Below are 15351 nucleotides of genomic sequence, written 5' to 3' on the forward strand. Positions count from 1 at the left end.
AGAACCTGACTGATTTCTCTATTGTCCCAAGACCCAGGGGTTTGGGTCTGTGGTCACTTTGTAACCAATTGGTTAGGATAGTATTCTCAAGCCTCCCCGGGAAAGGGGGTGTAAGAGCTTGGGGGAATATTTTGGGGGAATAGGAACTCCAAGTGGTCCTTTCCCTGATTCTTTGTTAAATCACTTGGTGGTGGCAGAGTACTGTCCAAGGGCAAAGAATTTGTACCTTGGGGAAGTTTTAACCTAAGTTGGTAGAAATAAGCTTAGGGGGTCTTTCATGCGGGTCCCCACATCTGTACCCTAGAGTTCAGAGTGGGGAGGGAACCCTGACAAGAAGTAATTTTCAGAGTTTGGCACCAGGCTCTGATTCTTACAAGACTAGCCTGTGTTGTACAAAGGATGAATATTGGAGGAAGGAGCCTCAGTATTCCATTACTTTTATTTGTTTTATGAAAGCATGGATCAGGATTATCTAATAGAAGAAACATGTTTAGTTCAAAATGTATAATTTGTCATGTATGTAAACTTTATATAGCTATGTAATATACATGGATCACATACGGGCTGGTGATAGCCATGTGCTGAATTACATTCAGTATGCACCTTTGACTATGTCCTCTAAACCCAGCCCACTATTCTATCTCTGCCAAGACTGCAACATGTCTGAGCAGCTGTTCTTTAAAAAGCTGTCCTTTTAACTACAACAAATCACCACCACCTTCAAGGAAGTGGAAGAAAATATCTTCAATCCTCAGACATATACTGACTCAGGGCTAATATCTTTTCAAGAGGAAACAAAAAGACACCCTGTGCTTTATATCCGTGAAGGTTGCTCTACTCATAATATACCTACCACAAAAACAAGGAAATTAATACTCACCTCCACCCAATGGCATGTATCACTACATAGAATAACCACCAAACACTAGACAACATGTTAAAACCTTAGCTCTGTCTCCATGCAGATGCTGTATTTTCAGAACTCCTTTCACAAACTTGCTTCTTCCCACAGGCCCCATTTTAGTCAAACTAATTGCATTTGTCATTATATGTGGAATTCCTGCTTATACTCAACCTTCAGAGGCTCATGATGGCTTTCCTCCTCTCTCATTTCCCCACAATTGGACTTACTGCTCCATTTATTTTATATGGGGAAATATACTTAGCAAAGTGCTTTTTCTGCAGCTGATGAAAGGAACATGGAAGTTACCTCTTGTACAACATGCTATGGCCTGCCTTCTAGGCAAATCTGACGAGTCAGAGCACATCACACCTGCATTCTACGCTGGCTTCCCATCTGATTATGGAACCACTTCAAGATTCTGGTCCTTGGCCATTAAGGGCCTTAATAATATTTTGAGTGTGGCAGATACAGTTTATGGGAAAGCTTCAGCAGACAGTCCTCCATGTGACATTCTTAATGCAAAAAACTGCACAATGAACTGATATTGAAATACTGTGTTTTCAGATTAATTGTTGCATAATCTGTGAATGACTTGGGATCTTAAACTTTTAAAAATACATATAAAAAGTTTAGCAGTTTGAATTGTAATGTCTAAATGGCCATCTTTTCCCTCTGCACGATGATCCTTTATTTTAGTCTGTGGGGCTGATTTATATTTGTGAACATAAAAAGTAACATTCGTTCAAATGAAAGCAAATGTGATTGGATGCTTACCCCACATATGCTATGAAAGGGTTAATATGGGCCTGAGAAGCCAATTAACCTTGCACCTGGAGGGTGGGCCAGGCCTGATTAGAAAGAAAGCCCAGGGAGAACAGGGCTTGTTTCCATAAAGAGCTGGGTGAGCCCACTTGGGGAGAGGAAAACTCCAGAGAAGAGGAGTTAGGGAACTTCCCTTTGTCTGAGAAGCAGCCTGATGGAAGGCCGTGAAGGAAAAAGGGGGAAAACCAGTCAGGCTTTGCAAGGATAGAGCTAGAGACCTAACTGGAGCCTGTCCAATGTACTGGATAAGGGGAGGAGGGTGCCAGCTCCTGGATTATGCCATGGATTGAGGCACAGAAGGACCGTATAAAGCAGCAGAGGCACACCTATGATGAGGTAGCTGCCAGTTGAGCCCAGGGGGGATGAAGGTTTGTGTTTTGTATACATTGCAGTCCTTCATCAAAACCCTGAAGTGTGGCCCCAGAAAGGGCACAGGACTCTAAAGTGGTCCGAACAGGGAAGGCAAAAGAATAATAGAGGGAAACTGAACCAAGGGCGCTGCAACGCCACAGCTAGTCAAGAAGGGGGTATGTTGGGGCAGCAACTTTGTCATAGCGTAGTCTGCTTGGCTGTTAATGTTACCTGGCTGTATACTTTAAATGTAATCTTTTTTTGTGTTAATAGGACAGACCATTCCAGAGAAAAGAATAATAGAAGCTGTAAATCAAGAGGAGTATAAGTATGAAGTGGGCGACTTGCCAACAGAATGGGAAGGTAAATGTTTGGGGTTTTGTTTTTATTTTCATGTAACCTGGAAAGTACAAAATGCTGAAGATTGAATTCAGTGGAATACCTGACTCTACACACTTATTTGCTCTTTTCTGAGATCTTTTCATTTTGAGGCATGAAGACTAAAGTAATCCTATCCAGCTATTGCGAATTCTGAAAGTATCCACTTTTAAGCACAAGTAAAATGATGTGCTTACCTTTAAGAAATGGGTCAGTACATGAAAATGTGTGTATAGTTTGCATGACCATGATTTTGATTTCCTCTAACCAGTTGTGAAAATATTTGAGAGTGAGGGAGCGATCTGACCGAATGACCCTGAAAGAAATATATGTGGGCTAAAACCTTTTCAGGGCATGTCCTCGCTGCAGGTGTTTGGTGCCCATGTCTGAGTGGCCACACTCAAATTCCTGGGTCTGCACTCGCTCAGGTATGCGGCTAGGACTTCTGGGGACATGTCCCTATTGCTTAGTGCTGCAATAAGTTGATGCTGTATGATTCTTTCCCAGTTAATTGTGGGACCACTTGTCTATCCTTCTGTGCACACAGTGGGAATTGTGGGAAGGCATTGGAGGACTACCAGCTTTCGAGTTGCTTAGCCTGCACCTCACAGCAAAGGAGGCAGGTTACCAGCCGGAATGAAAGCAGCACTTGGGCTTTTGCCTGTACCCAAGATTGGCCTGCTAGTTTGCATTGAAAGCACCATCTAAACTTGGGTCAGAAGTTTTTGTGTGGGGAGAAGCCAGGTGAGGGACAACACTTGAATGGGAGCCTGAGTTAACTCTGCGGTGAAGATATATAATTAGAGAGAACTTCCAACATTGTCAAACCAAGGGTGTGTGTTTAGCTTTCCAGCTCAAAGAAGAAAAGTGCGTGGCCAACCACATTTTTATTACTTGCATTTGCACTTTTAACACCACACTTGTTCATCCTTGTAATTACCATAAAAAATTCTTTGCGACTATGGCAGCACTGAATTGGAAGGATGCATGAAGGTCAGGGAAATGGGAAAAAATAAATAGGTAATTGTTATTTTCTTTTTAAATACAGAGCCTTTCAGGGAATAGGAAGACCAGATTCCAACTGCGTTGTTTCCCATCCATTATTTGAACAGAAGAGGTGTGCAGTGCACCTTGTTTGTTTATGACAGAAAAAGTGCAAAATAGTTCAAAGAGCCGGAAATATTAACAATGATGCTAAGTGGATTTTTCAGTGCTGTGTCAGTTGAAATGTTAACAGCTGAAATGTTGTGTTATGGAATTATGGATGACTGAAATAAATGGAAAGGGCCAAATCCTGGCTCCTCTAGCATTGGTTCAGAGGGCCCGTACCACAGCAGGATCAGCGTGGTTTTGCTGCATTGGAGGGGCCAGATTTGGGAAGCCACTTCAGGAAGCCATGGAGTTCAGTTCCTCGGTGACTTCATGTGTATCTGTGCATAGCAAGGATTGTGTGTAGGGTGAACAGGGGTACAGGCTGGTGGATCAGCCCTATATGGATTCTGGTTAGTCTTTCTACATTAAGTGGCCTAATGGAAGCTAGTGAATTCCCAAAGTGAAGCAGAGCTTGATTATGGTGGCATCCTAAATCCTATTACCCCATTTAAATGTATTTTTCCACCTTGGGGTGATGATAACAGGGGACCCGCACACAGCAGCTGGGTTGGTGGGGGAATCTATCACTCCTTTGTGTAGTCTGGGCTCTCCCCTCAGTTCCATGGCCCACTGCTCCCTGTCTTCAGGAGGGTGGGGGTCTATTTCAGAGAAGGGAGATCTCAGTCCCTACCCACCCAAGCAGAGGGCCCCAGTTGACACCATTCCATCAGAGCCATGATGAAGAGCGACAGTAAGAACCATATCAGAGAGATCTGTGCTAAGGTGGTGTTGGTAAGGGATCCCCAGAGCAGCAAGCTTAAGAGTTAAAATGAGGGGGCATGTCACATGGTTTGAACTGTCATTTCAAGCCATCTGCATGCGTGGTACCCAGGGCTGTGAGGTACCTCACTACCACCTGTCTTTGGCGGGAGGAAGCCTCGTTTGTGCCTGCTGTGGTCAGCTCCCCAATTCCACCTGCCACATGCAGCATGACCACTCCTCTCTGGGCCCACGCAGGCCCAGCTATCTCTCTACAGATGAGCTATAGGCACGTTCCAGCTTCCGAGCATCTCCCTGGAGCGTCCAGCCTCTGTTCCACTGGACGTTTTGCAGATTTCAGATTCGCTGCTTCCAAAGAAGCAGAACACTGCAGCTTACCCTTTTCACCTCAGATCACCACTCCTCTTCACACACCGCACTCAGATGTGTTTATAGTGAAAACAAGTAAAAGTTTATTTAATGAAGTATATAGATTCAAGTGATAGCAAGTAGAATTATTGGAAACAAATGATTACATGTAAAACAAAATCATAACATATATTCTAGAGCCTAGACTTATGTAACTACAGTAGAACCTCAGAGTTATGAACATCTTGGGAATGGAGGTTGTTCGTAACTCTGAAATGTTTATAATTGAACAAAACATTATGGTGGTTCTTTCAAAAGTTTACAGCTGAATGTTGACTTAATACAGCTTTGAAACTTTACTGTGCAGAAAAAAATGTTGCTTTCCCTTTATTTTTTTTAGTAGTTTACGTTTAACACAGTACTGTACTGTATTTGCTTTTCTTTCTTTTTTTCTTTTTTCTCTGCTCTGCTGCCTGATTGCGTACTTACCGTTCCAAATTAGGTGTGTGGTTGACTGGTCAGTCTGTAACTCTGCTGTTTATAACTCTGAGGTTCTACTGTAGATACTTTCATGTCTTATAGAGCAATGCTGACCCAAAGTCCTTCCACTGTTTTTATAATCAGGCTTGGTTGTGATGGTCCATTCATGAGACAATCATTCTGTCAGCTTGCTTTCTTAGTGAAGATCCATGGGATACCTCTGCAATCCCCAATTATGCCCCAACAATCCTTTGTCTTTACTCATAAACTGGATACCCTCCTGCTGTTTATTTCTTCCTGTAAACTTCATCTGTTGAAGATTCCACAATCTTCTGGCTATCATTTAGTTCAGTGTGCAACAGGTATTTATTGTGAGACATACAGTGCCCGATACACACATGACCAGACACAGGGATAAGTGTCTGTTTCTTCCTGCTTGAAAGGAACCTGAGACTTGTCACTTACTTTTTAGTATACACATAACTCCTTAAACATTAACCATACATGCATTTTGCAGTGATTATAATGACCTGTGGGCTACTGACTTTTGGTAGAGACCTCACATGCCACCCTTTAATGAATTACTATGCACATATGTGACTCGGGGTCCCTGTAAAACCATGTGTATCCCCTGTGCCTTCTGCCAGTTGGCACCAAGAGATCCCTGGGTTACAATGCTCAGGCAGGCATTTGTTCATCTTTTCAAAATTTTCTTCACTACCACCAGAACTAACAATATTGTATTTGTCATGGACCAGGACCCCATTATGCTAAATTGTAACTGGGCCAGCTGCCTCCCATGCACCCCCTCTTCGCTTAGGGTCACGCTCAGTGATGAGCTGCCAAAATCTTAACGGGGGTTCCCTCCTCACCCCATGAGGGGGTTGTTGCCCACCCCCGCCCCCCGGGACTCCTGCCCCATCCAACCCCCCTGCGTTCCTTGACGCCCACTCACAGGACCCCTGCCCCATCCACCCCCCTCCCCTGTCCTTGACTGCCCCCAGAACCGGGCAGGAGGGCCACCGTAGTGGGTGCCCATCCCTCCCCAAGAGCCAGAGGCACCTGCCAGAGGGCGAGGTGGGGAGTCCTGGAGGTGCTTACCTGGGGCAGCTCCCAGGAAGCATCCGGCAGGTCCCGATGGCTCCTAGGGGCGGGGGGAGCGTAGCTGGGGGGGAGCAGGAGGAGTGGTCCTTAGGCACCGACTCTGTGGGTGCTCCGGGCCTGGAGCACCCACGGGGAAAATTTGGTGGGTGCAGAGCACCCACCGGCAGCTCCCCACCCCACGCCTGGCCCTAGATCACCTCACCTCTGCTCCGCCTCCTCCTTTTCCCTGCTTCTCCGCGCCCCCGCTTCCCAAGAATCAGCTGTTCGGCGGGAAGCCGGGGGGGGGGGGCGGGGGAGAGAAGCAGGCGTCAGCTTCACACTCAGGCCAAGGGTGGCGGAGGAGGGCCGCCTGCGCCGCAGCAGGTAACCCCGCGCCTCAGCAGGTAACCTGGGGTTACCTGCTGTGGCGCGGGCGGCCCTCCTCGCTCCCCCCCGCCCAAGCTCACCTCTGCCTCCCTGGGCCTGAGTGGGAAGCCACAGCCTGCTTCTCAGCCTGCCCCGGGTTACCTGCTGTGGTAGGGTGGCCCTCCTCGCGCGCCGCCCTCCCCCAGCTCACCTCCACCTCCCTGGGCCTGAGCAGGAAGCCGCGGCCTGCTTCTCAGCCTGCCCCCTGCTTCTCAGCCTGCCCCAGCTTCCCGCGCGAACAGCTGATTCACTGGATCCCTCGTGGAACAACTGGTTCTAAAAGAGCTTCTAAATTTAACAACCGGTTCTAGCGAACCGGTGCGAACCGGCTCCAGCTCACCACTGGTCACGCTACTGGCAGCCTGCCTCCCTTTCTCCTCCTTGGACTGTTCAAATAAATCATCCCTTCAGGTTTTTTCTTGATCAAAACCAACCCCTCCCTAGGGACTTGGTTTATTGGTATAAAATAAACTGCAAATAAAACAAAGTCCATTCCTAAGTCCACACAAGACAAGGGTTCTCTTCCTCTTCCCAGACCTTCCTGCCTGGAGCCATTGCAGTCTCTCCCCTGTTTGGTGTAGGTCTTTCCCAGCTCTCCCTTGCTGGGGAAAATCCCCTGGTCTCAGGATATTCCTGGCAGGAGCCTTTCCTCACTTAATGCAGACTTGCCACAGCTTCCCCCTTCACTGCAGCCAGCTGCTGAATTTCATAGGGAAATACCTGATTCAACCCAGATGTGCTTCATTCTGTAACCAGGGCTGGCTAGGCCACAGCGCTGACAGAGCAAGCCATCTTGTTACATAAGTTCTGTACAAACAGAACAAAAACAGTCCCTTCCCCAAAGAGCTTTTAAAATAAAAGCTGAGATGCTGATGTAATTATGTGACTTATGGAGCTGGGCCTTAAGCACCGCCCTTTGGTGACTAAACCTTAATTTGGTCCCAAGATGGAAGATTTCTGTCCCCTCACCTTGTCCCAGGGGTTTCCACATTGCAGAGCCTGCTGGCTTGGGCTGTGTATTGATAGAGGATCTAAAAGAACAGGGCATGTGATGAAAAAACGTTATGCTTAGAATGATGTGTAAACAGTTTTAAGGATTCATTCTGCTATTACTATGGCCACATCTGAACCATGCAGCACACAACCAGTGCCAAAGTGTGGCCTGTAGGTCAAATGCAGCCAACAGCCATCTTTTATGTGAACATGCGATCCACAGAGGCCGTTGGTGCCAGCATGAAATGCTTTCTCTCTCTATCTGAGCAACCAAGCTGTATTCCATGCTGGGACCTGTAATCTCTGTGAATTGCATCTCTGTGTTAAAGATGAAGGCAACTGCAATGTATTGCAGTTACGAACCAGGTGCAAGTCGTAGTCTTCTGGTAAGCAGCCAATATAGCCAGCAGTTAAGCAAAGTTTGGGCCTAGAGCTGTGTGAAGAAAGATAATTTTGTTTCATGGAGGATTTTGCTATTTTGAAAATTCTTTTAATTCCAATTTGGAACAAACCTCCAAAATGTCAATCTTCTGCAAAAGGGAGTGGAGCCCTGGCCCAGTCCGCAGATCCTGGAAGCTCTGAGGTCCCTGTCTCCAAGGCAGTCCAACAGGCGGGCTGACAATAAGCCAGGTGGGCGAGTTGGCATATCAAAATCTGCCTGACAAGCAGGGTTCTATCAGATCTTTGTCAAAATAGAGCAGTCTCCATGAAACATTTTGTTTTACACAAATCATCACATTTTGACAAAAAAAATGTTCCATTGGCGTTTTTCCGACCAGCTCTATTTGGGAACCCAGTAGACTTAAGTGCTTGAACTCCTGTACAGTTTTAAGGGGTAGAATTTAGTAAAGTTCTTTCAGTTTGGTTACATTCTTGTTTAGGAAATATCTAGTAATTTAGTGGTTAACAACTGTGTCTGAAAACACACTTGAAATATTTGAGGATGCAAATATAGAAATGAGTCTAAAACGTTGAATATTTTTAGATACAGTTTTTATCTCAGCTCTGGTCAAACTCCCCTTGTTGGACATTCACCAGGCTGGTATGTTTGGGCCCCACACACTGAGCACTTGGTGCTTTTTAGCTCTCCTTTGTCACTTGGCGGGCTCCAGCCACCATCTCTGGTTCTGGCCTTTCTGGCACACTTCCTGGGCACTGACTCTCTGTGTGGTTCCCTTTCTGAAAATGGGATCCCACAAGCCACAAGACCAGTGCTGGAACCTGTCCCTCCTCCCAACCTCTCCCAAAGACTCTCCAGTAGTAGCTTAAGAACACGCTCTCTCCCTTGTGGGCACTCTGGTTTATACTTTACCCCTTTAGGACCCTGTGATAGTTGAAGCAAATAAACATTGATACTGCAGAAGGATTTCTAAGAACAATTGCTCTTTACTTTAGACGTCATTAGAGACATACAGATCTAGCCAAAACAATAAACACCGAAGCACAATTCCCTGCCCTAGTTTCCTCATGAGTGGTCTTTGGGAACTGGGTTGTTCTTTCAGGGTTTTGGGTCCCCTCTGCTGAACCTAACTTATCCAACTTATGACTTCTCCTCCATATCATGGAGTGTTCTTTCTGCCCATTTCCTTCAGCTTTGATTGCTCTGGTAACCAGAGTTTTCCCCTCACTAAGGAAGCCTGCGCTTTTGTTCCAATTGCCAAACTTCTCACCTCTGTGGTTTTAAAGAGCCGTTCCAACACCTCAGTCTCTCTTATCCTCTTTTGGGGATTTTCTTCTCTGGAAATCTGGAGAGAGCTGGCTTCATCTAGGTTGCAGCTCTCCCTTTGTTCTGCCAGGACCACTGTTCCCTCTAAGCTCTGTGCGTGTGCACGCGCGCACAGATCCTAAACCCCGTGCACACAGCAAAACATTGCGCGCACAAAAATTTGCACAGAAGTCATTTTTTGCACACACAGCCTGTCAAAAATTAGAGGGAACACTGGCCAGGACCCAACCTTTTCACTTGTTGTTAATCCTTAAGGATGGTCTCCTTTGAAGACACACATTCAAGCATCCTTCCCCCTCTGCTTAGCACAAGGAAGGTCTCTGGAAAAAAGTTACCTCTTTAAGACCAAGTGGGTAGCAGTACAACAGTGAGTGGGTAAACTGAGTCACATAATTTTCATAAAAATTTCCCATATTCTCCACAGTTATCAATATACTTCTAAATGTACAGTGCAAATCACTTTTCCACATTCTGGAGTGGGGCTTTATGTTCCAGTCCTGAGGGGTTACGTAACTCTGCAAGGCTGAAGCTTTACTCCTGCTGAGTTCCTCTGCAATTCTCTTTTCCTGCGGTTCTTAGTTTAATTTAAAAGCTCCCCAGGACTAAATCTCCCAGCTGCTCAAAGCCATGATTTTTACAAAGGATTTGAATGTCCTTCGAGCTCTAAGTAAAAGTGAGACTTGCTTGATATTACAAAAGTAAAATCATAATCCCTCCATTCCCCTGAGTCCAGTATTAGTTGACTCTAATTTGTTTGTATAGATAAGTTTTGTTACAAAATGAAGCCTTTATTGTATATTTTCCTTTGTATTATTGTTTTGAATTCATTTAATGTTGGTATTAAAAGAATCCATGTTGACAGTATAAACATAGATAACTTTGTGATTAGATAAAGCCCTCCTGTTATACTACACTTCCCCTTTAAATAAGAAAATAAAATAAATGATACATTTTTTTCTATGGCAGTATCTCGTGGATGCAGACAACTGATAATCTTTCTGTAACTGTAATTTTGGATGGTCACCTACACTATCTAGTGATAGAATACCTCAGTTACCTCCTCAGCTCATGTCAACAGTGCTCCTGAAAGGATATCAGTCATTTTCAATGCCTGTAGAGATTCAAGGAATTGCATGCTTCATGCAGCATTTTACTGCCTGCCTGTTCTTGTGGGGTTTTTTTTTTGGATTGGTAACATTTAGTGATTAATGGGAGTCTTAATTTGCATGCTCACTTTTACGCTTGTTACAGTGCATTATGTGCCAGTAGGAGTTACTAACGTTCAATGAAAATCTCATGCATACTAATGAGAATGCAAATGAGCACTGATGAAAGAATGCCAGGGTCTCAAGGTATGAAAAGTCCAGTTATCTTGCAAATTTGCACACGGACAAAGATAGCAGAATAATAAGCACAGAATGCAGAAAGTACCATATAGATATAAATAGCAACAGCAACATGATTAGACAATTTGAAATGCAGGCAATCTATTCATTTTCAAAAGCTTTGCAGAAAAACCCTCCTGTTTTGGTCACAGACCTGTATCACCACCTCCTTTGCTTTGCTAAACCTAATGGGTCTTGGCTGTGTGAAGGTATTTTGCTTTTTTGGGATCGGGGTAGGGGAGTGTTCAAGTGGAAATATTTCCAGACATAGCCTTCACTGGATGCATTTTTTTTAATTAAAAAAGTAAAGGAGCACCTTTCAAATAACACACATTAAAGCATCTATCTTATTGTTCCCTTCAACAATAATATTTAACTATGCTAGAAATCTCATTGCTTCAGTCGTTTAAAACTGGATTGGACAAAACACTAGAGGAGTATATTGCAGGCACAAAGGGGATGGACTAGAGATCAGTGGTTTTCAACATGGGGTCTGCAGACTATGTCTAAGAATTCCATAAAGGTCCAGACCTGCATTTGAAATTTTTTAGGGGTCCGCAAATGAAAAAAATTTGAAAACCACTGGTCTCCATGATCTTTTCTATCTCTAAATTTTGGTGTGTACGTGTGTTCAGATAGAGAATATAAAATACTACATCTCTTCTATCTCAGTTATATGATTTAGTCAGTTGGTTTTTCTTAAATTAGATAATTGCTAGTCATTTTTTTTTTTTTTTGCATTTTAGCTGCTGCTGGTTTTTCTCATCATAGTCCATGATTATGGCTCTTACCCTGCAAACACTTACGTACCTGCCTAATTGTACTGATGTGAGGAAAGTTTCACACGTGCATAAGCATTTGTTCACAGGCAGTGTCATGTCAGATACACAAAATTTTATTTGTACTGCCTGAACTCATGAAGACTTCATAATTTTGCATTTGAAATAAAATGTCCTGAAGCCTAATGGGGGAAAATATATGAGAATCTCCTCATCCTTCTCCCCAAAGATAGAAGAATGATCTGGGTTTTAGAAAATCTGAGAGTTGTTTTTGAAAGACTGATAAAGCTATATTAAAGACTGTCGGTTCAGAGAATGGCTTTGTTTTTGTGGGGCGGGTAGGGGAATGTTCACCTTGTAAAACACTAGAGGTGTACTCTGCTGCACAGGAGACACTTGTATCAGGCAGTAAAGGAACACTTGTGTCACAAATTCATTATTTTCTACTGTAGCTTATTACAAATACTAAACTGAATTCAGCTGTAACTGTTCGGAAAAGTAGTATCTAGTGCTGTGTTTGGATCAACAAGTTATTTTTAAGGTTCAGTTATGAGATCTTGTGGTTCTGGCGTTTAGTCCAAGGAAAGCAGGGTGGAACCATCTATAAAACTATAAATTCAAAGTTTTGGGTTTTTTTGTAGATGGAGAGCGAAAAAAAGCATACCATCATAAATGCATTATCTATGTGTGTAGACAGGAGTAATATGATGATGGAAGGTTTGATATGAGAAATAACTTCATAAATGAGGGATGACATTTTATCACTCCATGAGTGCAGCAAACTGAGGGTCATCTCTAACGAGTAAAAATATTTTGAATAACATATTTCTCACTTCATATATTTTGCTCATAAAATTTATTTAATTTTATTTATTTAATTCTTTAAAGATAAAGTTAAAATACTTGCAATGTCCTGTGTGTGGAGTGTTGAGCTGAGGCAATTAAATAAATATCACTTCATACAAACACTCCATTCAACTGCAAATCTCTAATCAAATCATTGGTTCAGAATCCAAGATGGCAGTGGGGGGTGGCAGGAAGGGGAAGGCAGCCATTGAAATGCTTCAAAGAGTCCTGTGGCACCTTATAGACTAACAGATGTATTGGAGCATAAGCTTTCATGAGTGAATTCACCCACGAAAGCTTATGCTCCAATACGTCTGTTAGTCTATAAGGTGCCACAGGACTCTTAGTCTGGATCTGTAAAAGCGGCCAACACGGCTACCGCTCTGATAATTGAAATGCTTGTATTTCTGCAATCACTTGCAGCTGCAGCTTAAACTTGGTATGATTTCAAAGATCCGTTTGTACAGAACCGTGAATTGGTGGTAAGCTGAAGCTGAAATACAGCTGTGAAGATACTAGCATTTTAAGAAAATAATAGCAATTTTCCCAAAATGGAAAGCAAGTTATAGATGTTGAGAATTGAGGAATAAAACTGACTGTGCTGTAATAAAACCATTCATAGAGAGACCGTAGAAAATAATCACCTACATGATGTGAGTTTAAAAACTGCCCTCTTTATTAAACATTAAAACTGCCTTCTGCTTTCCTGCTGCCTTCCTGCCTGTTTTGTGTCCGTTGCACACCTTTCATGCATCTGATGAAGTGAGCTGTAGCTCACGAAAGCTTATGCTCAGATAAATTGGTTAGTCTCTAAGGTGTCACAAGTACTCCTTTTTTTTTTTTTTACACCTTTCATTATGCTTCTAACATGTCCGCTGCTTTACCCCTTTTTTAGGGTTTCCAACTTTCTATTTGCAGGAAACTGAACACCCTTGTTCTGCCCCCCTTCTCCAAGGCCTCGCCCCCCCCACTCATTCTACCCCCCTGCCCCCGGTCGCTCACTCTTCTCCACCTCTCTCATTTTCACTGGACTGGGGCAGGGAGTTGGGGTGTGGGAGGGGGTACGGGCTCTGGGCTGGGGGTGCAGGCTCTGGAGTGGAGCCAGAAATATGTGGGAGGGGGCTCTGGGCTGGAGCAGGGGGGTTGGGTACAGGGAGTGGGGGTGAAGGCTCCAGCTGGGAGTGCGGGCTCTGGAGTAGGGCTGGAGATGAGGGGTTTGGGGTGAAGGGGGTCCAGGGCTGGGGTAGGGGGTGGGGACTCCTGGCAGTGCTGACATCAGGCAGAAGTGGCCTGGATGTCCCTCCGGGTCCTAGGTGCAGGGGCGGCCAGGAGGCTCCAGGCACTGCCCCCATCTCCAGGCACCGCCCCTGCAGCTCCCATTGGCTGCTTTCCCAGCCAATGGGAGCTGCAGAGCTGGCGTTTGGGCGCAGCTTGTGGAGCCTCCCTGGTTGCCCCTGTGCCTAGGAGCCAAATGTGCTGGCCACTTCCAGGAATTGCTTGGAGCCGGGCAGGCAGCCTGCCTGCCCCGCTGCTCTGCTGACTGGACTTTTAATGATCCGGTCAGAGCCACCAGGGTCCCTTTTTGACAGGGTGTTCCGGTCGACAATCAGACACCTGGCAACCCTACTGTTTTCCCTAGAGCACCAGAACTGCTGCTGGTGATGGTCTGAAGAGATAGACCATCTGATAGAAGAGAAGACTTGTGTACCACAAGGCTCACACTTGTTCCCTTATTAACAATCATGAGTCACTTCCTTCTTTAGTCTTTCTGGTGTTTTTACAGTTGTACAATACAACTTTAATCTCTACCACATTCAGTGCCATCAGCTGAAAAGTGTGACAGTTTGATAGCCATACCAATTTAGGCTATGATCTTGCCAGATATTGCAATGGGAAAATCCTATAAAATGTAAGCACTGAAACAAATAGAGTTCTGTAGAATTTAATAGAAAATCACTTTATCTACTTAACCAACCTATAGAATGGAATACCATTTTCTTATTGTTTTCTGATTGATGGTGTGAAAACTCTGTAGACAGGTTAGTGTTGCCTATTCAGTTCTGAAAGACGTCTCCATAAGGGCAAGCTTTGGCCTCTTGAGTATCAGGATTGAAGGACCTCCAAGGAAACCCAGACACATCAGGAAATTTATATGTTTCATGGCATATAAACCAAGAAGTTACATAAAAACATAAATACTCTTGCTGGAAGGTTGCCATGTTAACACAATGTTATTTCTTAGAATTCAGAACGCCCCAGAACCCAAACAGAAAGAGAAACAGGCTGATCCCTGTAGCCTGAAAGCAAGACCCAAAAGCCCCATCTGCCCCGAAAGTGATAGCTTGCAATTCCAACACAGTCCTCAATACACCACAGGAGTAGGGTTGGTAAGTGAATTGGTGTTCTCTGTCATGGAAGAAAAGCAGCAGTATGGTGTAAAGAAGAAATGCTGCTTTGAGGGTGCCATCTTGTAGACTAGAGGCAAAAATTGAGGTCCTGTCTACGTGTCATTAAAGGAGGGTTGCCAGCTTGGTAATATTTTAAAAACCTCCCCTGCCCCGCCTATTTCCCCCCAAAGCCCCACCCCGTCCCACCTATTCCCTGAGGCCCCACCCCATCTGCTTCTCTTACCCCCTCCCCATGTCACTCAGTGCTTTTTCCTTCCCACCCCCAACCCCCCACCTGAGTCAGGAGGGACTTGCCTGTGGAGCCAGGGCTGGGAGCTGCAGCTGCCTGACAAAGGTAGGAGGCAGCCCCGGCTTAGTAGGGGCTGGAGCGAGTGATGTCCCAGTGCCTCCCCATCTCTCCCGCTCGCAGTGACCGGACACTGTCAGGTCCCCTTTTCGACCAGACTTTCCGGTTGAAAACTGGGCACCTGGCCACTCTACATTAAAGATACCTTAGTATTATCCTTGAGTTAAGGCTGTTAACTTTGGAGTCCTGGCTAAATTCCAGATA

General features: G+C 44.7%; 1 protein-coding gene across 5 annotated transcripts in view; it reads left to right on the plus strand.

The window, feature by feature from the left end:
• Positions 1 to 15351, plus strand: part of NDUFAF2 (NADH:ubiquinone oxidoreductase complex assembly factor 2) — a 143067-nt gene that overhangs the window by 79220 nt on the left and 48496 nt on the right. For 4 of the 5 annotated variants that reach the window (XM_037902865.2, XM_007055345.4, XM_043546268.1 and 1 more), the window contains exon 2: positions 2351 to 2440. The exons of the other annotated variant lie outside the window; for it this stretch is intronic. In XM_037902865.2, coding sequence (XP_037758793.1) covers positions 2351 to 2440 — 90 coding nt within the window. The remainder of the gene's footprint in view (positions 1 to 2350; positions 2441 to 15351) is intronic. 5 annotated transcript variants of the gene reach the window in all.

This window comes from Chelonia mydas, chromosome 5 (assembly GCF_015237465.2).
Source record: "Chelonia mydas isolate rCheMyd1 chromosome 5, rCheMyd1.pri.v2, whole genome shotgun sequence".
NCBI classification, from domain to species: Eukaryota; Metazoa; Chordata; order Testudines; family Cheloniidae; genus Chelonia; species Chelonia mydas.